Here is a 21941-nt window from a genome sequence, read left to right as displayed (position 1 = left end):
AAAAATACATTTATATTTTTTTATTTAAATTTTTTAAAATTATGTGTCGTAGGAAAATCCAATTTATACTAGAAGAAAATACATAAGCACTGCTTTAAGAAAAAAAGAAATAAAAACAGAAACAGCGATCGCGGTTAGTCACAAGAAAAATAATACAGTAGATAAATGGATGGGTCCCACAAAGACAAGCAAAGAGACAACTGTAAGACATAAATCCTTCCATCCGAACGCCAAATCGTAACCGTTGAATAGATCTCGATGGTCTTCTCCATGTGATGATGACGCCAACAAATTATCTTCTTCCTCCCTTGTAGTTGTGGGTTAAGAGAGAGGTACCTCAAGAAAGCTTACGCCAAACTCTTTCTTCTTTACCAGATCTCTCTCTCTAGATACAATTCTGGTTATGTGCAACAAGTTTTCGATAGAAGAAATTGATTAGAATTCAGGTATGGAAAAAGAGAATAAGAAGCTGGATGTGGGTGTGGGTGGATTCTTTCCTGTCTCTACAACGAGGATCGAGTGGAAATCTCGGAAGAGATCAGGTAGTATTGCTTTTTATTTATTTATTTATTTGTTGCGGTTGTTGCTGTTTGGTTCAATGGAAAGTAAACAAGTGAGAAAATGGAAAGGAAAGTTTGTAACTAGGATTTATTGTTTCGTGTTGTTTGTTTGATTTGAGGAATACCCATTTCTGTGATTACTGATTGAAATTTGTTTTCTCACATGTACGCTGGTGTTCCCCTGTTATGTCCATACGGTGTAGGGAGTGAAACGGCGGAAGTGAGTGCCGTTTCTTTGCTCCTACCTTGATTCACTGAATTTGTAGTTGTTATAAAAAAGTTTTGTTATTATTATAATTCAAGATAATCATGGTATGGTTTGGCTGGCAGTGACTTTTGCTGCTCGAATTCAAATGGATAACCAATAAAGTTGATGCAAAAAGGATTATTTTGGTTTGGTGGATAACAGCTAGCTAATCGACTTGTTGTAGGAATTGGTAATTTTTTTTAAAATAAAAAACCATGAACATGTTAATTTTGAGTTTGATCAAGAAATGAGTAATTATAAGTTGGTAATTAGAAGGTGCCTCGGGATAAAGAAGTAGCTATAAGTTGATTAAAGAATATATTTGTTGATTTGGTTTGATTATGTAAATATTTTGTATATATTTTGAGGATGTTTTGTATATATGTTAGAGAATATTATGTTCATATTTTAAGAAATATTATCCGGGAAAAACTATAAGTTTTGTTTATATAAAAATTTATAACTTTGTTGGTGATAGATTCTTATTTTTTGTAGTTAAATTTTTTTTTTTCATTTTTTTTGTAGATATAGACATATTTGTCGAACTACGTTAAATTTTGTATTTTTTTTATTTTATTATTTATTTTGTGTGATTATGTGTATTGAGAATTTATTTTCTCAACAAGATATTATAAATGTGATTAATGCATTTTATCCAAGAAGTTGCTATGTAAACAGCTAGCAGGGCCAATGTAGTCAAGGAAAGTGAATGTAATGCTGATACCACCCCTGATGTGCCTGTTAAACTGGAGCTTTCTGATCGACGAAAGGCTCTGTTTGAACCCTTAGAACCTCTGGGAAATATTAGTGGTCGTGGAACCTCAGCCGAATCCTTACTACCTCCACCAGACTTCGACTCTGCTGCATACCCGAAAGGTTGGCTCATTGGAAAGAAGCGAAAGCTAGTTAATGTGGATGTGGTTGAGAGCATGCGCAGGATTGCTATTCAGGAGATGAACAGAAAGGTGAAGATACACACATCAAGGCATTAACCTAATCCTGCATTCTTGCCTAATTGTAGTTTAAATTTTCTGCAGGATCGGGAAATAGATGGTCTAAATGAGCAGTTAGAAGAGGATTCGAGGTGCTTACAACATTTACAGCTTCAGCTTCTGCAAGAACGAAGCAAAAGTGCAGATGTAGAAAGACAAAACAAAATGCTGCAAGAGCAGGTGTCTATGCTTATGAATATGTTACAAGAACCAGTGATAGTGGAGGATGAAGGCACAGATCAAGCTTAATTCTTACGTTAATATATTTGCAAGTAAGAACTAAAATTAAAGTATACGTGCATATAAATATATTATATAGCAACAAAATTAAGACAGATTAGGCATATTATTCATCTACTTCGTGTTTCAAATGTTTGTTCTCATGTAAAAACCTTATTCTATTAAACGATTCCTTGATTGGTTTTATAGTTTTCTGTCTATCTTCTAATTGCATTTAACTGTTATAATTTAATGTTTGTTCTCATGTCCATATTTATAACTGCATTTAACTGTTATAAAACTCCTTGCCGCCTCTAGCACACATAGCCGAGGGAGTATGAAATGCTGAGAGATATAATATTTACATAACAAAATAGTAACAGAGCAGCACTGATGCTGAACTTTAAGTAAAATAATCCCTTATTGTCAGGATTCTTCATCAATATAAATTTCTGAATCCCCAAGTTGTATAAAAGCTGTGCAAACAGCCTGCTCATGTGTGACTACTCTATCCTTTTGATGCTACTGCTTTTCTAGCTTGGTTGTTCTGAGACGCCGTACAAAAACTGCGGGAGTGATGCTATCCTCGGAAGATTAAGAAGAAGCTCTCCAACTGAGTCCTTCCTCAAAATTGCTGCCGACTGCTTCTGGCTGAAAGCCATACTGGAGTTACCATCATCTTCTGGGAAATTCTTTGAGAGGGAGAGAGTGTTGGTTTCAACCAATTTTGAGTTGCTATCATCATCGCCTTGCAACCCATTTTCGATGGCCGAATCCTTGTGGAGAAGGCAGCAAAGGGAATTCACTCTTGACATAAGCCGCTCATCCGAGGCTGATGTAAGTTGGGAGTCACTAAACAAGTACTGAGCAACCTCACCAATAAGGTCTTTGGGTTTTACGTTCTTACCGGATAATGCATTAGGATTAGCCAAGGCCATTTGCTCGGAAATGCATTGTCCAATATGGCTCATTAGATCATTCATTGAAACTGATGGAGGAAGTCCAGGAACTTTAATCCCATTCCAATCTGGTTCCTTGAGACCACTGCTCCTGATTTCTTCAATTGCACTAGTATCCATTACTGAAATATCAAAGTTGACGAGCAATGATGGAGCTCATTAGCATTAGCTCAAAAAGACAGCAATAACCATTCTATCCCACAGTGGTCAGAGAAATATTTCTTCATCAACCACATTACAAGAAAGTCCGTCAAGAAAAACAACTGGTTTTTCATACAATTTCTACTAATAAACTAATGAAGAGGAAAGAGCCAATACATATATTGCCAATAACTGGTGACACATATTTACCTGAACTAGGTGAAGGGGTCGCTTGGCGAAATATTTCACAAGCTCTACCACCAAAAGCACTTTCAGCTTTTGGGGAAGATGACTGAGGTACTGATAGCGATAAGGATAGAACATCCTGCAATTCAAAGACGGTAGCTCGATCTTCACTCTCTAAATTAGCCTCCTGGCAGGATTCATGTGAGCCATCCAGTGCTAAAATTCCAGGTTCAAAATATGGGGACTTCAACAAAATTTCTGGTTGTTGACTCAGGAAATTGAGACGAGGATCACATTGAATGAGCTTTTCGAAATGCTTGCCTAACAAGCCCGGTGAACACTGTAGAAAATGTTGCCTAAAACAATAACAACATGATGAGTAAGAAAGGAAATTGTGCAAGTGAATTAAATTTATTTATCTCAGTACCTGTTTATGCTGGCTTGTCCGCCAGTAAAATCAGATGTTGCTTGCCACAGGGTATGCTTCCTTGGTTGTGGATTTGTCTCCCTAAAGAAAAGGGGTTGCCTGGCCAACTGCACCAAACAACATATGAATTTCAATCAACAAACACACATTAAACTTTCCAAAGCAAAACAAGAAGTCTATAGATACACACCGTTATATTCAATGTCCCTGGTTCATCGTCTGGGTAGTTTGCGTTGAGACCCACAATATCTGACCATTGAATTTCAATCTTGTTCTTTAGACTACCATCCAGCATTTCCCAGACAATCTTATGCTTTGCAAAGTAACATTTCGCCACCAAATCTCCCTCATATCTCGATTTATACTAATTAATCCAAAATACTCGGTTTTAGAACAACTCATAACATACATCACTGACCATTCAACGAAATGTTAGTTTATATATAGATATCATATATGTATGTATACCTCCCAGGTACCAATCTTCAGGGCTTTAGCTGGGAAATTAGAAGCCTTCAGTTTATCTGTCCCTCCTGAAACATCCTTCTTCTTTCCTCCATTGGTTAATTTAGTAGCATCTTTTTGAGAGAGTTTCATCTGGATCAAATCCAAAAACGATGGGGTTTTCTTCAAACGCAATCCCAGGGGACTAGGCTCATCAAGCGGGTTGTACAGCGAAGGCGGAATGACGAATTCCCCTCTTTCTACATTCAGTTGCTGCCGAACAGGAAAATTGAAATTTAAAATTTAAAATTTTCGGCAGAAATCATTCAGGAAACAAAATATATTTCACATGGATTTTCCATTTCTTCTCTTATTCCAAACAAACATATCAACCACGGAATTTTTTTTTTTTTTAAAAAAGCTTATCAAACGAAAAGAATATTGCAAACATTATTGATTTCTTAAACTCGTTTGAGCATATATCCAATGTGAGAACACGAAAGAAAATGAAAATGGAAGTTATACACTCGGATCTTTAAAACTAGACATCAAATAGGTAGATGGTAAGAGCTACCTGGATAGGTGAGTGGAGCTTGGATCGCTTGGGAAGTGGACCGAGTTGATCCTCAAGGAAATCCTGACCCTCTAGCTTTACTTTTTGAGTAGAAACCATTAACTGAACCATTGATAAGGTTTCCAGTAAACTCGGTGAGTTCACACAAAAGAAAACGATCCGCGATCTTCCTTTTACCCTGTAATGAGAACAAGCCTTTTCTCAGCTGTTTCTAGAGAACTAGAAAAACAGAGCATCTTAATTATGCTCTTCTCTCGGTGCGAACACGTGCCTGAAAGAATCCAATTTACGAATATACCCTTAGAAAGCTGAAGCTTCAGGACGGGTTCCGTTAGGGGTATATTCGTCTTTTCGATACTGTAAATGGATGAAGGAAAATGACGTGGCCTATTTTGGCGTTGGGTGCAGGGTATTTGGATAATGTGCGGGGCCCAGTTTCTTGAAGGTTCGATGTGAGTGACTGGTGGTTGGACTTGTCTTTATGGGAATGGCTGTGATTGGTTGGGAGTGACACGTGGCAGAATCTAGTTATATGCGTGAGCACGTAGGATTCCTATGTATTGATATGGATAATGTTTGATAAAAATAGATTCGCCATTTTTAGTTTTAATTAGAGTCGGCAACTGTTGACCGACGTTTTGATTTTATTTTGTTTGTTTCCGGCCTCATGAAAATTTAAGTTCATTGGCTGACGTGGACTTCATGGCTATTATTCTTTTCTATTTTTATTTTTTGAATTTTCTAAGTGAGAAAAGGAAAATTCCAATTGAACGTTTGTTATATTTTTTTATTAGGTATATTTTTTCTTAATTTTTATTTTTCTCCAATTTTGATGGTTGGTTCTTTTGTTATTTTCATTTCTCTCTTTCTTTTTTTTTTTTAAAAAAAAAACTTAACATAATAATAATAATAATAATATGAAAATTTAAAATAAAAATATAACATTAGTCTAAACAACACATCTAAACCAAATCAACTTTCACTTATCTTAGTGCCCTTGTCACAAGCCATGTTATTAAGCCTGACAATGACAATTTTTTTTTTCATATTCATATATAAAGAAATAGAGTTTATCTCATTTTTATATTAAGTTTATCTTATTTTTATTATACGAGACTAATTTTAAATTATAGTATATTCAAATAAAAATATATAATAATTTACCTTTGTATTTTAAGAAAATGCCTTTATGCATTAAATAAAAAAAAATATAAATCACAGTTAATATACCTCACAAATATTACTTGTTTTTCGTGCATTCAACATTTAAACATATTATTACTAATATTATTAATTGCTTAATAAGTTATTTAAACAACTTAACAAAGTAAGAATTATATATTCACTATGTTGTGTTTCAAATTTTCTGAGCATTCTATTTTAGATATATACACACTAATTCAAAGAGTTTATAAAAATATAATAACTAATATATCCCTTATGGTCAATGAAAAACTCACCTACAAACATGCATATATTGCATCACCAAGAGGTGGGTAAATCCTCTATTAACACACCTTGCCCTCTCTCCTCTTACCCACCACACAACAAAAGCTGTTCAACATGAATATACTTTCTGTTAAAGCCAAACAGAGGCGATGTAGGAGAGCCAGAGGGTGCACTAAAAAAAGCTTCATGATTTAATAAACAATTCAAATGCAGCGGGGATGATAAGGGGGCTTATTCACCTCCTTCTTGATGTTAGTATTATGTCATATAAAATTAATGAGAAGGTATAAAATACAGTAAGAGTTTCAAACTAATGTTAAAAAGTTGAGTTACATCTGAATTTTTATGTGCATACTTGTAAAGAAAAGATATAAATAGATATGCAAATTTTAACCCAATAAAAATAGGAAAACATATAATATTTTTAAATTGAACTATTGCATAAAAATAGTCTTCATATTTTTTCTTTTTCTTCAGCTGCCTCTGTTTTTCATATACGAAAACATTAACAGATAATAGAAAAAAGAATTAAAATTATTTTCAAGTTTATACAATTTTTATTCTATAAAGAACTAATGGATTATTAAAAGTCTTATCTCAAGTGTCTCAAAAGATACAATAAATTATGAGATTGAGCGAAAATTTGATATTTTTTAGGTAAATTAACAAAAACGTTCTATATAAACAACACTTTATTTTCTCACATGGACATGTAACTCTTAAAATTAAAGATGATTAAATCAAGCGGCATTGAAATATATAATCCAATTTCCAAGAACTAGGATTAAGAGAGGAGGTAATCGCGGGAATAAAGAAAACAAGTTTCTAGGTTTCAAACAAGATTGGATATGTGAGTTACCAGTTGTTTTGGATACAATGAGGTTTTAGTTGAGTTTTGAATCTATTTATTATTATTAAACTCTAGTTTATAGTTACTCATTATTCACGTTAAATATCTTGTTTAAAATTTAAATTAATAATATTTAAATTTTATTAGAAATAATTAATCAAATTATTTATATTATTAAAATTTACGTAAGAATTAGTTGTAGTTAATTTGTTTTCAGTATCAAATGTGGTTTATATAAGAAAAAATACGAATGAAATTAAAAATCCTTGTTCTTCTCTATTTTCTTCTCTTTAAAATTTGCTTTATTTAGTCTTTTTTTTTTTTTTTTCTATTTCTGTTGCAATTCCTTCTTCTTCCTTAATTTTCTCCTAATCAGGATTAGGAACTTGAAAGGAACATGAGAGTGGTTGATTCTCGACCATTCTTATTATTACTTGCCACATCTACCCTGACATATACAATATATATATACATATATATATATATATATATCCAGATTTCATTAAAAATCCTAGTATATATTCCCTATAAAAATTATTACGTATAGTAAAAAGTATAAATATGAATATATAAATTTTATTATTTCAGACTTACATTGAAATTTCAAAACTTCCATCAAAATATGAAATTTTAAGTTTATGAAAAAGAATCCAAAAACACTAGAGGTTTTTGGCTGCTAAAAGCTATGACTAATCGTGATCAATTAAGAACATATCTTCGCAATTCATATGGGGCAGATCTTATATTACATTAAATTATATAAACATATATAATATATATAAGCCTGAATTAAGTCACGTCCTTAAATAATATTATTACTTATCATACAATTAGTTAATTAAATGTATGTATTTTTCTACTAATTTAATTAATTTGATAATATATACATTATATATTATATATACATTCAAATAATATATAATTTTCTTAAGATAAATATGTAAGTAATAAAAATATTACAAGGTTGAACACAACTAAAATAATACTTTGACAAGGAAACTTATTCTCGAGGTAGTAGTTATAACTCAGTCTCAATGACAAATTTGTTTGGATGGCCCAAACCAATATCAGATAACAGAAGATATCATATAATATAACAGAAGATAACCAATATAGTTTTATTCAAGAAAAATTTAGCTAATTTCAACTTATTTTATTCATAGTTATTAGAAATTTCAAATTTTATATTTTAACAAATTTAATAAAGGATCTAATTGCTTGAATATAGTGGTAGACAGATACACAATTGTTTTTTCAAAAAACAATTTTGTCTTTCTAGTAAAAAAAAATATACTTATCAATTAAATTAAATTTTTAATCAATAAATAATAGTTTAACAAGTATCCGATGACAAATTACATTATCTTCATAATTAAAAAAATAAAAATTATTCTACGCAAGAAAACACAAAAGGAGTAAACTCATGGATTTTGAAAAAAATGCATTATGTACGTAAGAAGGCAGTGTTTTCAAGAAACTATCATAATCTTTATTTTTCTAAACCTTTTACAACAATAAAACAATTAGCAAGGAAAAAACTTCTGTATGCTTTTCAGAAACTACCAACGCGTTTGCAATCATACCTAAATTTTAAGAGCTTCTGCATGCTTTTACCCTTTAACCAACTTATAACAAAGTCAGTCATCCCAAAATTTGACTCTATATCTAAATATCTGACCAGAGAATCAGGTTAAGTGTCAAAAACAAATAAACCAACAACTAAAACATCAGTTGGCCTTGCGGGTTACCCTTAACAAGGACGCCAATGCAATGCATCAGTTTTATTCGTCACTCAGGTCACTTCAATATGCACGCACGTATAGAGAACAGTAAGGTTCAATTATCCATGATTAAGACAACGAAACCAAGACAATTTTGTGCATTTTGATCCCGACTATGACATGTCACTAGCGACAACGAAGCCAATACAATTGTGTGCATTTTGATCCCGACTATGACATGTCACTAGCTGCATGTATAATGAACACAAGTATCATGAACAGTATGGAAACTGCATTGCAAGATGGTAAATGAATCTACCGGCAGAAAATAATTCCTCAGACTTAATAAGAATGCATGAATTATTTTGATGCTCAGTTGAAGCTAAGTACAGAGGTTAGAGACTGACTGTCAAAACCATGCAGAACCAGTAACTTCTAAGCCCCCACATTTGATGTAAAAAGAAGGATATCTAAGGATAGAGGCCTACTTCAAACACAAAGTTCACTCCACAGCCACTCAAGACAATACATCGTCAAATGACAACAATAAAAGAACATTTTCTGCCCCTGATTTTCTACCCACCTTTTGTAAATATTTTCCACAAATAAAAGAATCATACAATGAATATACAGATGACGATTCCGAATTAGCTTTGGCTTAACAAACCTGCAGGAAGACGAAAGAGATGGTTCAGATGCATAGTTCTATCTGTAAATGCTTTCAGGGCATATAATAGTTAACTTCTTGAAAGTTGTCCTCACTCCTAGATTGTTACTTTTTAACCATAACAGTCAACCATCACACAATAGTTGTATTCCATAGCCACGTTTTCCACTATTATGGAGATTACATCAATGAACATGGATACTACAAGGGGAGATAACCACCCCTTGTTATGGCCGTGCATTCATGAGAATATACCAACAGAAACTAAGAGACTCAACTGAGACTAGATTTCATTTGGAAGCGAGGCCATGTAATTTATCAATCGTCTTTCTGATGCAAAACACAAGGCAGGCTATTATTACCATTGAGAGCAGCATGATAAATTCTCTTCTCAGCAAGTCCAATATCTGACATTGTCAAATTACCCTGCAGGCATAAGAACAAAAAAAAAAAAAAAGTTCTAGTCGACATGAATGCCAGTTCAGATTCTAATGATTTGCCTATAACTCAAATAGAAGTTCAACTTCCACATAAAATTACCATGTCAGGGAAAAAGTTATGCCAGATAGCAATAAAGATCTTAATCTTTTATTCATTGGTTCATTTTAAAAAGAACCTCTGTTTGGTTTAGGAAGTTCAGTAATTCAACAATCAGAAAAGAGCTATTTGATATTTTGTCAAGGGAAACGTAATCATCAAAAGATCCTAATTGAGAAGTAGTCACATGAAACTAAATTGTCACAAGGACATGAAAACCCCAAATATAAAGGTGATGAAAGTAGTAACAAGGACAAATTACTGTTTAGGTGCCGGAGGACATCTTACAATTAGACTCCAAAAGTTTTTCTCATAACAGTTTGAAACTTACCAAAAGTTTTTCTCATAACAGTTTGGAACTTACAAATTGTTTAAATTTGTTATATTTTTTATAACACTGCAAAAGGTTCAACAGAAATGACAAATTCTTGTTGTAAATAAGAAGTAGCTTTAATAAAATTAATAAGAAAATTAATTTACTTATGTTAAAGTATGCAGATCATAATAATAGAAATTAGAAAATAATAAGTGTAACTATTTTTTCTAGACAAGAAAATATTATGAGGTAGAGAGAGGAATCCAGAAAACAGAGAACTAGATATGATCCCAAAAGAAAAGAAAAAAGAAAAATAAGAGAAAGACTAGTAAAACCTAGTAAATGCTAGCTGGCCAATCTCTATGCAAGATATGCAAAGAATAGTCCTTAAAGTACTCGTATGCAGCTTAGCTTGAAGAGATGCCAAAACCTATTACTTACCCCAAAGTCGTAGAAACAGAGAATTTGATCCTAATAAAGTCTTAGCATTACTCGCCAACCAAATTGCCCACAACCCAGCCTTGCAATTACCATATTTTTTTTTAAAAAAATTTATTGGCATAATACACATTAGCATACGCATTATGCCCTTTAAGACATTTTTTATGTCATCTGAAGAAGATAGAAAGAACTGTTGTTTCTGTAAAAGATTGGAAATCACGTTTAAACAATTTTGCAACTTAATAGATCACAATTTAACCAAAAAAATATTTCAAGATACAATTGCAATATACATCATTATTAGAGGAATAAATCAGTAATTTGCCCTAGTAATAACATGAAGCTAAATGGTCACAGGGGCATGGAACCCCTGAAAATAAAGATGACAAAATCAAGAGGTACATGATGATGATCCACCTTCATTGTTAAATCACACTAAAATGTCTTACACAAGCTTATATGATGGATGAAACATACAGCCTCGCAACCAACACATAGAACTTCAAGAAACTATTACACAGAAACTATCCCTACTTGTGAAATTTCATATGATATGAAAAGTTCGGTACGAACTGACAATTAACAGCAGAAAGGAGGTAAACAGGCCCCTAATTGATTTAATGGCTTTGCCATAAACAGGGCAGCCCTACAAAAGGAAACAATCAGCTTGTCCCAATTGCCACTCTTGATGCTGGTAGAGGTTTTAGATAGTTTCAACATTAGGGATATTTATCAGCGTATACCGTGTGAATAAGGCACCTGACTTGCCTGCTCAAAAGGCTGGACCTACTGGATCTTTAGCGAAACTAAAAGGTCAATTCATGGTGGAAATGCCTTGAGGCAGCAAGGCCAAAGGCAGGTCCCTAAAGAAGAGTCCAAGATTTCAACCCACAAATTGGATGTAGTAGGCCCTTCCCAGCATTGATTTCTAAAGGCATTGATTCACTCATAAAGATAGGTTGAATATTAGGGATATTCCCTAGTGTCTATTAGGTGATTAAGGTCCCTAACTTGCCTGCTTAAAAGGCTGGATCCACTGGATCTTTGGTGAAGCTAAAAGGTAAACCCATGGCTGAAATGCCCTTGAGGAATAGGCAGCAAATGCAAAGGCAGATCCCTAAGGAAGAGTCCAATACTCCAAGTCCTAAAATGGCCTGTACTAGGCCCTTCCTACTGTTCATTTCTCAAGGCACTGATTCACTCATGAAACTGACCATCCCCACTATCCTTTCTTATCTAGCATAGGAAACAAACCAACTAAATATCCAATCATTAAGCATTAGCAGCATCAACTTCTACACAAACTCATATTTTCCATCATAAAGCATAAAAAGATCCATATCCATAGAACCTATTTAAGCCTCATAAATATGTAAAGGAAAAGAGCCAACCTAACAATCAATCTATTTGAGCATCGTAATTTAACAATTTATATACCGAAAATTAATTTATCATACCTCGGTAGCCATCAATCTTCGGACATTACTGGCATAGAGCTTTGGGTCATCCTTCTCTTGTTGTGATGGATAGTAAACAGGTAAGCGTATAACCTCCATGTGATTTACAAACTGACACAGGAGAAAAATCACATGACGCACCTGCAAATGGTGACAGAGTTTGATGCAATTTCTGAAAGGAAAAATATGATATGGAAAAATGAAAATTATAATAAATTCCCCTTTCATCTAAAATCTAAAATATATAAAAATATGAGGGATGATTGAATGAATGAAGAAAAGGAAATACATTGTAGCATTAACAACCCAACTCATGCTCAGTTGATTGAACATTTCAACTATCAAGTCTTCAAAAGATCACCATATACATTAAGTCAACTTTCTTTTTTTTTTTCTTTCCCTCCTTTCTTTGAGTCAACTTTCATTACCTTACACATGAAATCTTAAATCTCTTTAACTTCTCTCTCTCTTTTTGAGGGGGTAAGAAAGAATATTATTTTTTTTAAGATAAAAGAAGACTTTACTCTGAATGAGAGAAAGAATTGCAGCAACAGTAAATAAAAGAAGACAACCCCAAGGAAAGACAGGAAAAAAAGAAAGCAAGAAACATAATACAAAGGTTATGTACTGTAAATAAATAAATAAATCTCATCTATGTTGGAGATCAGAGATGCTAATATCACAAAAGCAACCATGCACTTTGGCCCATAAGGAAGCCAAGAAAGTAACCATCTCCCAAAGCTTGGTGTAAGACATATGTATGTTGTTAAAGATTGTAGAAATGCGAGCAAGCCATATACAACATAGGCCAGCTGATGTAAGACAAATACGGTTGATTTGTCCAATTAGAGATTTAGGAAAAAAAAAACCTAATTGAACAAATAAACCCTATATATCCTCTATCAATTTAGTATGAGATCTAAAAGTATCATACCAGATTCTCAAAACTCTAGACGCAAACAGTTCCAATCCACCTTCAAAAAAAAAAAAAAAATCCTAAAACAGCTGCTAGCACCATTCACCAATCATTTCAAAGGTGGTTGACACTACCACCACCACCAGCTCCAGAAAAGACCAATCGGCTGACCCCAAAAGTCCAGCAACAAAACTCCATCAGAAACCACCATACTCGCCAGCAGAAGCTCTCACAACTGCTGCTTCTTGCAGAATCCGCACTTTTGCACCGTCATGTCTTACTGGCCTCAAATTTGAGTTTAGAAACTCCCCTTGAGCCGTCTGCCAAATGGCTTCCGCCTTCCAATGGTGTGTGAAGCCCACGCGCAGCCAGCCGTGAGTCAGCCTCGTCCATTCTGTTTTGTTTTGGCTTCTACAATATTTTCCTACATTGACAAGATTTTTCTTGAGAGACATTCGGCTTCAACCATAGTTATTAACACTAAATTAAATACTAAACTTGAGACACTCAAGGCAACCACAAATACTGAATTGGAAAAAATCCAAAACTCTATCGAAGCAATCCTGGAAGAACTGAATTGCGCACCGCTCAAATAGGTTCTCCAATTGAAAATCTACATGTGACTTAAGCAGTCATTCTGCTTAAAGACATGACATGTTGAGGATAATGCTGGAGATATTACAAAGAAGGCAGAGGTTGAAACCCCTGATTTTGATGGAAGAAGGGATCTTGAGTTCTTTCGTGATTGGCTTAATTCAATAGATTCACTTCAACTGGTATGACATGCCAGATACATGAAGAGTTTGAGTTGCCAAGATGAAGTTGGTTGGACTTGCAAAAATATGATGGTACACTATTAATAAAAATTTATAAAACGGAGACAACTAACAATTGAAACATGAGATGAGATGAAAACTACTCTTCATGAAAAGTATATACCTCCCAATTACTTTGACAAACTTCATGACCAACCTTACACTTTAGTCTAGACAACATATCAATAACCGAGTATATACAAAAGTTTGAATAATTAAAAATTGTACGACTATCAACACACATCCTCCAAACAATTTGGAGTCAATTAGTTGAAGATAATAGTAAAACCTCTATTCAAGGGAGGAGTAAGAGTTATTAAAAGAGAGTTAATTTGATGACCTCCTGCAGCTATAACACAAACTTGTCAAGTTGCCTTATATATAAAAGATTACTTGAAATATCCAACTTCAACCAAACTTGAAAGTCCCTCGGGAGGAACTCTGGAACAAATTATGATATACGAGCAGGTTCTGCACAATGAACTTCCACTAGGAAAAAATCAGTTCTCAATACAAGAGGCAAAGAAATAGTCTACTTTAGGTGTAGGAGGCCAGGCCATATGAGTTGTCAATGCCATCAAAAAAATAACTTGCATATTAGAATGGAGGAAGAGGAGAAGAAGATGATACAACAAATAATGATGATGTTTCCCTTGACCATGATGACTCAGTTGACACGATTGTCGAGTGGACGCTTCCCTTGTGTTTGTAGTCAGGCATATTCTTGCAACACCTAAAGTGACGAAGAAGATTGACATCTTACTACTATATTCTAAGCCCTTGTCATTTATGGACCAAAAGCCAAAAAGCTTGTCATTGACAGGGAGAGTTGCATGAATATAGTGTCAGCTTCAGTGGTAGAGCATCTCAAGCTTCCCACAAGACCACATCTACAACCATACAAGGTAGCATGGATTGATGACAGAATAATTCCAATAACTGAACAATATTTTGTCTCTTTCCAATGTGGTAGTATAAAGATGTCATCTTACACGATGATGTTCCTATGCCAGTAACTCATACTCTCTTTGGTCCCCCTTGGCTATTATGATCGCAATATACACCACAATGGAAGGAAAAACACATATTCCTTTTCATGGGAAAAAAGAGACATTTTCTTGCAACTCATAAGCACAAAAGATATCAAAAACCTAGTGGAAGACCGCAAAGTTTGCAACAGTTGTTAAAAAGAAACAACTCCATCTCTTGTCAAGAAAGCATTTTGAAGCAAAAAGCAAAGAATCAAAAGTTGTTTATGCTATTTTAATTTGGGAGGTAAAGAAATTAATAGCTTGTTCAATAGAAATAACACCGTCAGAAGTGGTTGGGCTACTGTTTGACTTTTCTGATATTGCTCCACTAGACTTGCCTAATGAACTTCCTCCACTTCATAGCGTTTAACATCCGATTGACTTAATCCTGCGATCTTAATTGTTTAACCTTTTAGCATACTGTATGAATTCAAGTGAACATGTTGAGCTTCAGTGACAAGTTGATGAATTACTGTCTGAAGAGTTTAATGAGAGAGTTTAAGCCCACATGTTATGCCAGCATTACTCACACCCAAGAAAGATGTGACCTGGAGGATGTGTGTTGATAGTCGCACAATTAACAAGATTATTAACTACACGTTTACCAAACCTCATCTTGACACCATACTAGATCTCAGGCAGGCTTGATATACTTTTCCAAGATAGAGTTGAAGAATGAATATCACCAAATCCACGTAAGGCTAGGAGATGAATGGAAAACAACATTCAAAACAAAGGATGGCTTGTATGAGAGATTAGTTATGCCATTTGGATTGTCTAATGCCCCAATTACCTTCATGTGCTTCATGAATCAAGTTTTCCTAGTTTTTACAGGAGATTTCTAGTTGCTGTTTTGATGATATTCTTATCTTTAGTAAGTCTAAGGATGAACAATCTTTCATTTACAACAAGTTAATGAGAGTACCCTCCAAAGGAAAACTCTATATTAACTTGAAAAACTCTATATTAATCAAACATAGACAAGGGATAGAGAATCAAGCAGCAAATGCATTAAGCCGAAAGACCACCACACTCACTTCTATGGCTGTCCAAGTTGTGGGATTTGATTTGGTTAAAAACAAGTTACTTATCTTGCAAGGATCTTGGCATAATTTATCAAGACTTAGTTGGTAGGAAGTGTGATCCTAACTTTTCAACATGCGGCGGATGCCTATTTAAAGGAACCCATCTTTGTCTACTCAACATATCTCTCCAACTAGAAGTAATGTTGGAATTGCTTTCAGGAGGTATAGCTGGTCATTTGGAAGAGAGAAAACAATTGCCATAGTGGAAGATCAATTTTATTGGCCAACCATAAAACAGATGTGGCTTGAACAGTTGCTAGATGTTGTGTCTGTCAAATCTATAAAGGGAAAAAGCATAATACTGACTACAAACACACCACTGCCTGTGCCCCATGAGCCATGGATAGATATAAGCATAGACTTTGTACTTGGTTTGCCAAAAACAACTAGAAGCCATGAACCAATATCTGTGGTTCATTTCATACCATGTGCAAAGACCCTTGATACTTCTTATAAGGAAAAATTGTTCTTTAAAGAAGTGATTCGCTTAAATGGGCTATCCCTCTCCATTGTTTCTGATCATGATACAAAATTTTTAAGTTACTTTGGGTGTACCTTGTGGAAGATGTTGCACTCAACTCAAGTATTCTACACCTTTTCCTCTACAAACTGATGGATAAACTATAGTTATCAACAGGAGCTTGGGAGATCTCCTTCAATGTTGTGCGTGTGATCATTTTACCAACTGGGTCTTGTTCTTCCCATTGTTGAATTTGCTTATAATAGTTCAGTAAACAAAGCACAACAACCAGTCCTTTTAAATGTCTTATGGCATATGACCAAGGAAATTTATTAATTTGGTTCTCTTACCACTAGATGATCATCCTAGCATTGAGGCAAAGACTTTAATAAGCATATACATGACATACATGCAGAGTTTAGAGGATGAATTGCTTTAAGTAAGGGTATAAAGCTTTTGCTGATTAAAAAAGAAGATTTGCTGACTTTAATGAGGGAGATATGCTTATGTTACGCCTCAAACTCGGAAGATTTTCTAAAGGTGTCTACAAGAAACTTTATTCCAAAATCATTGGCCCTTACAAAATTCTTAAGAAGATTGGATTAAATACTTATGTTATCGATTTGCTAGAAGATATGGATATAAATAAGTTCTTCAATGTTGAGGATTTTACTTCATATTAGGAGGTAACTCTACATTTTCTCATGGTAACAGGAATGCTCGCTTGCCAGAAACTGAAATATCAAGGACAAAATTGAAGATATCATTGATTATTGAGAGATAGAAATTAGAAATTATACTTATCACAAGTTTATACTAAAATGGAAAGGATGGTTTCACATTGATTGAACTTAGATCACAGAAGCTAAATCCTATCATGCATGCCACATTCTATGATTACAACTCGACTGAGTGGAGTTTTTTCCTCTTGGAGAGAATTGATGGCGCATAGCCATGATAGAATTTTTGTTCTTATTGGAGTATTATCAGTTTATTATTTAAGAACCTAGTTTATTATTTAAGAGTCTTACTAGAATTAGGAGTTTATTTTTTATTAATATTATTTTCTATTTGTTTAGGACTGCTTTTCGTAATATTATTAGTATTAGTTATTCATCTTAGGGTTAATATTCCTAATTCTACTAGTTTATTATTTTTTAGTTTAATTCTAGTTTGAAATCGATTATTATAAACAGTTTTGTAATTTTACTTATTGATCGTTCCAAGTATTCAATTATATTTTTTGAAAATTTCTCAAATTGAGTATGTGATTCAATCAACTTTTAGGTGTGATGCCTAAGAACCATAGATGTAATATCAAGGTTTTTCTTTTTTTTCCCCTCAATTTCTTGGTAGGCAAATTAACCTTAACTTTTCCTACATCACCAGCAAAGAGAACAACTTGCCACATTGGTTTGGCTTCTTTTCTCCCCTCTTTTTCATTGATAAAAACACTAAGGAAAGTCTCCGTTGTTGGGGGTGAAACCCAATAATAATTGAACAAATTAAAACTACCCGTCCATAGTTTCCCAGCAATGTCATAGTGACGGAACAAATGAGCTTGTGTTTCCCCTCCTTTAAAGCATATAACACAAACATCAGCAAAAAAGGCCTGATAGGGATGACCGATTTGGAGCAAATCATTCGTGTTCAGTTTGCAATATATACCTTTTTAAAATAAAAAGTTGTAAGTGTGTACCGCCCATTTACAGATTATCTACAATTTAATAAGGTTATCTAAAATGTTCCCTAACTCCCAAAAAGATTGGATGGAGTGACCCAACAGCAAAAAATCAAGGGTCTGGAACCATCTATTCTTAAGTAAATTATAACCATCAATGTTCTCTACCCCCTCAAATTCCCTTCTGTTTCACTTTTTCCACACAACCCAAAATATAGTAAGAGGAATGATCTCAGCATGTTTTCTCCTACTTCCCATCCCCTTCCAAGCTCAAATTTCATTTTTAACCGAACCAGAAACCACCCAGCAGATACCAAGAGCATTGTAAACTGTCAGCCAAAGTCTGTTCACCACTAGACACCAAAGTAGGACATGATTGCAACTTTCCTCTGCCTTTTTACAAAAATAGCATGCATTAACCAATATCTTACCCCTCCTGCTGAGTTTATCAATTGTCAAGATACATTCCCTGCTTGCTTCCCAAGCAAAAAAGGAAATACGGGGTGGAAATTTTCCAATACAAATTTGTTTGTACGGGAAAGAGATAGCAGACCCTTCATGCTTATTTAGTTGTTTATAAAAAGATTTGACTCTGAATATTCTATCTTTTGTCATACTCCACCTAGGTGTATCTCTACTGTCATCTAGAGAGATATTGGATAGAATACTAAGTAACCGTTCATAATATTCTCCAATCTCCCAGTCATTCAAATTTCTTTCCACTAGAATCTGCCACTCACTGGATCCTCCCGTTGTCTTGATTGCATCACAGATCTTGACCTCTTTCTGTTGGATAATAGCATAGATCTGAAGATATATAGCAGTCCAAAGTTATGTGTTCAGCTTATAATAAATAGCAGTCCAAACAAAAAAAGTTTCAGCTTAGAAGGAACAGGAGCCTTCCAAAGTACCAAGGGAAATTGTGTTATGTGTAGAATTGGGGTTATTAAGGATTTTTTAACAAGGCATTGATGGAATACCTTCCATGTACAAGAAATCTCCTAAAGTTATCTAATGATAGTGCATCATCAAGCTAATAACTCATTTTAGCAATTTCTTTAGATCAAACAATTGATCAATAACATTATCATATCATCAATTTTTTTGGTTGAACCAATCATCACATTTTAAGAGCCTCCCAAAAGTAGTTCCAGAAGGAGGATAACAGACAAGGCTTTTCTCATAATCTGATATATCCAGAACTTCTTTCTCAGTATCTAGAAGCTACTACCATTATCGAAACAACTAGATTTTATTGTTCAGAAATAATTACAGAGACATGCGTTAAACTGCTAGAGAAATTCTCACCCCAGATATTGAATCCCATGCAAGACTGAATCGCTGGTAAGGATATCTTAGAATCACTGGAAGGACTGGAACTCCAGCCAAAAATGCACCGGTTTTGAATGGGAGGAGATAGTCCCCATTTGTAGTTGTACCTTCTGCAGTGAAATTGAAAAGTAAATTAGAAAATAGTTGCAGCATCAGCCCAGTATGTATATGTCCCACCAAAGACAGTTTACCAAAACAGATTCTGTATAACATGCATGTGCATGTAAGTTTAACACAGCAGTACAGAATTTTCTTTTTGTTTGTTTGACAAAGGTGGTAAAAACAATTGATATCCATAGTATTATAAAAAATGACACGCAGAGAATTGCTTCCTCTGCTTCCATCTTTTTTTACCTTCCTAAAATTCATGAGATTGAAGATTATTAAGTTCACTAGAACTCTCTTACCTGAAATTCATAACTTGATAATTTGATTATAGATAACTTAATATGCCAAGTTTTTGGTTGATATCAATGGATTAGAAGAGAAATTCTAGATACTTCGACATTGAAGGTTTATATCTAATTTTTTTTTTTAAAAAAAATAAGTATAGTTGTATTGATGTAAGGTGCCAAAAGAGCACCACCCATTTACAAAAAAATTACATATCAATAACCATATCTACAATGTAACCTAAATCTTCAAAACAGTCAAGATTATGCCCTAAAATAGTAGAGCCAAAATAATAAAACCATTTATATTTGATGCTATTAAAATCTTGTTTGACCCCCTCAAAAGGCCTATTGTTTCTCTCCTTCCAAATGACCCAGAATATGGTAAGAGAAATTAGTATAAGCGTTTTGTTACTGCTCAAACCTTCCCAAACCAGAAGTTCATAGTAGACTGTATTTGCCATTATCCAAGAAATCCTCAAAAGCCCGAGAATTATGCCCCAAAATTTGAGAGATATCTGACATTTCAATAGTAGGTGATTGCACGATTTAAGAGAGCTCTTACATAAGAAATAACTGTCGATAATAATGTGCTATTTTTTCATCAAATTATCTACTGTGAGGATTTTCCCTTCAGCAGCTTTCCACGCAAAAAAACCTATTCTTAGAGGGGGGGGGGGGGTACAGGGGAAATGATGTTGTTTATCAGAGTTATGACCGACTAGAAATGAGTAGAGGGAACTGACACTGAAGAGATCATTCTTTTTTAACTTCCAATGCAATTTGTCATTTTGCTTTTGCAGCTAAGTGTTTGCCAGTAAGTGGAGCAAGGACTCATATTCATCTAGCTCCTACCCTTGTAGATTTCTCATCATCGGGACACTCCAGGAGGCAGGGATGATTGAGCCAGTAATTTCATTTACCCTATTAGCTTTATTTCTTGCAATTGCAAATATGAGAGGATATTTGTCTTTTAATCTTTTTGAATTGCACCAAATATCATCCCAGAAACAGACCTTGTTCCCATAGCCAATATTCCAATTTGAGCATTGAAAAATTGCATTGTTTAGTGTGATGATGTTCTTCTATAAACTGAGACCATTATTGTTTCTTATATAAGAGAGATTTTGCGGATTGCTGTTATACCATTTTGAGTCAATCACCATTTTCTAAAAACTGTCATTTTCATTTCAATATATCCAAATCCATTTACTAAGAAGTGCCTTGTTTAGTTTTACTATTGATCTCAGTCCTAAGTCTCCTTCTTTTAAGGATTTTTTGATCTCCATCCAGTTAACTAGGTGATATTTCTTACAACTTTTATTGTCACCCCACATAAAGTTATTTTGGATCTGCTCTAATTTCTTGGCCACCTTAGTTGATATGTTAAGCACTGATAAAAAGTAAATAGGGAGATTGGAGAATGTGCTTTTATCAAGGTCAATTTGCCACATTCGGGTAGGAATTTGTCTTCTAAGTAAATAATCTATTATTGAACAAATTGATCACAGATTCCTAGCAATTAGTGTCGTTGTGCTTTGTTCTAAATGGAACCATTACGGTAAGCGATAGGTAAATGTGTCTGCTTGCAACCCAAAACTACACTGAAATCTTTATTTCTGGAGCTGTTACCCAAAAATAGCATATTAGATTATTGTAGGTATATATTTAACCCAGAGATTGCTTGGGAACACAACAGGATATACTTAAAGAAAATGAGGGAGCTGAAATTCGGTGAGCAGAAAATCAATGTATCATCAACAAAAAAAGATGGAAAATTTCCGTCTTATGCTCTTTATTACCGACAATAATCCCTTCAATCAAATTCAGTAATTTTGCTTTTTCAATTAGTTGATTTAGTGCCTCCATCACTATAATAAATAAGAGAGAGGATGGGAGAACCTCTTGTCGTAGGCCTCTAGAGGCATTGAAAAATGTGGAAGGCCCGCCGTTGACAATCACAACAAAACTAGTAGTAAGAACACATGTTTTTATCCATCTTCTCCATTTGGGTCAAAAACCAAGTCTCAAAATCATATAAT

The 21941-nt window shown here is 34.1% G+C and overlaps 3 protein-coding genes across 11 annotated transcripts in view; 1 reads left to right on the top strand and 2 right to left on the bottom strand.

Annotated features, from left to right (window-relative positions):
• Nucleotides 1–248: 248 nt before the first annotated feature.
• LOC110825671 (Snf1 kinase interactor-like protein) lies at nt 249–2227 on the top strand. Its single transcript, XM_022056145.2, has 3 exons — nt 249–542; nt 1486–1772; nt 1845–2227. Exons 1-3 carry the CDS (start codon nt 449–451, stop codon nt 2046–2048), a joined length of 585 nt encoding a protein of 194 aa, XP_021911837.2. The 5' UTR covers nt 249–448; the 3' UTR covers nt 2049–2227.
• A 127-nt stretch (nt 2228–2354) lies between these two features.
• On the bottom strand, nt 2355–4977 carry LOC110825670 (uncharacterized). 2 transcript variants are annotated; one of them, XM_022056144.2, is made up of 7 exons: nt 4750–4977; nt 4200–4448; nt 3922–4095; nt 3732–3838; nt 3329–3660; nt 2926–3099; nt 2355–2850 (listed from the first exon to the last, which is right to left on the bottom strand). In XM_022056144.2, exons 1-7 carry the CDS (start codon nt 4858–4860, stop codon nt 2552–2554), a joined length of 1446 nt encoding a protein of 481 aa, XP_021911836.1. In that variant the 5' UTR covers nt 4861–4977; the 3' UTR covers nt 2355–2551. The 2 variants fall into 2 exon arrangements, with proteins under 2 accessions (XP_021911836.1, XP_021911835.1); XM_022056143.2 differs by having other exon boundaries at nt 2355–3099; nt 4750–4976.
• A 4134-nt stretch (nt 4978–9111) lies between these two features.
• LOC110813177 (Phospholipid/glycerol acyltransferase family protein) overlaps nt 9112–21941 on the bottom strand; it is a 53050-nt gene continuing 40220 nt past the window's right edge. Inside the window, exons 6-9 of one of the 8 annotated variants that reach the window (XR_015819103.1) lie at nt 19484–19617; nt 12188–12359; nt 9799–9862; nt 9112–9436 (exon numbers count right to left, since the gene is read on the bottom strand). Coding sequence is in view for 7 of the 8 variants with exons in the window: in XM_088219911.1 (XP_088076037.1) it covers nt 9755–9862; nt 12188–12328; nt 19484–19617 (383 nt within the window). In the remaining variant the exon portion in view is untranslated. Of the gene's footprint in view, nt 9863–12187; nt 12360–12421; nt 13528–19483; nt 19618–21941 lie in introns of those variants that run through there. The other 7 variants (XM_088219913.1, XM_088219911.1, XM_088219912.1 and 4 more) reach the window with 7 other exon arrangements.

Source organism: Carica papaya, chromosome 5 (assembly GCF_054855325.1).
Source record: "Carica papaya isolate Zhongbai chromosome 5, ASM5485532v1, whole genome shotgun sequence".
NCBI classification, from domain to species: Eukaryota; Viridiplantae; Streptophyta; class Magnoliopsida; order Brassicales; family Caricaceae; genus Carica; species Carica papaya.
Note: the sequence above shows the minus strand (reverse complement) of the source record. Positions and strands in the feature narration are given on the sequence as shown.

Bases quoted from the DNA above. Each gene is read 5' to 3' on its own strand.
- LOC110825671 (XM_022056145.2), top strand. From the start codon at position 449: ATGGAAAAAGAGAATAAGAAGCTGGATGTGGGTGTGGGTGGATTCTTT. The intron at 543-1,485 runs GTAGTATTGCTT...CTATGTAAACAG, and splicing joins GAAATCTCGGAAGAGATCAG to CTAGCAGGGCCAATGTAGTC. The intron at 1,773-1,844 runs GTGAAGATACAC...AATTTTCTGCAG, and splicing joins TTCAGGAGATGAACAGAAAG to GATCGGGAAATAGATGGTCT.
- LOC110825670 (XM_022056143.2), bottom strand. From the start codon at position 4,860: ATGGTTCAGTTAATGGTTTCTACTCAAAAAGTAAAGCTAGAGGGTCAG. The intron at 3,839-3,921 runs GTGTGTATCTAT...TGTTTGGTGCAG, and splicing joins CAGGGACATTGAATATAACG to TTGGCCAGGCAACCCCTTTT. The intron at 3,100-3,328 runs GTAAATATGTGT...TTGATATTTCAG, and splicing joins GACCCCTTCACCTAGTTCAG to TAATGGATACTAGTGCAATT.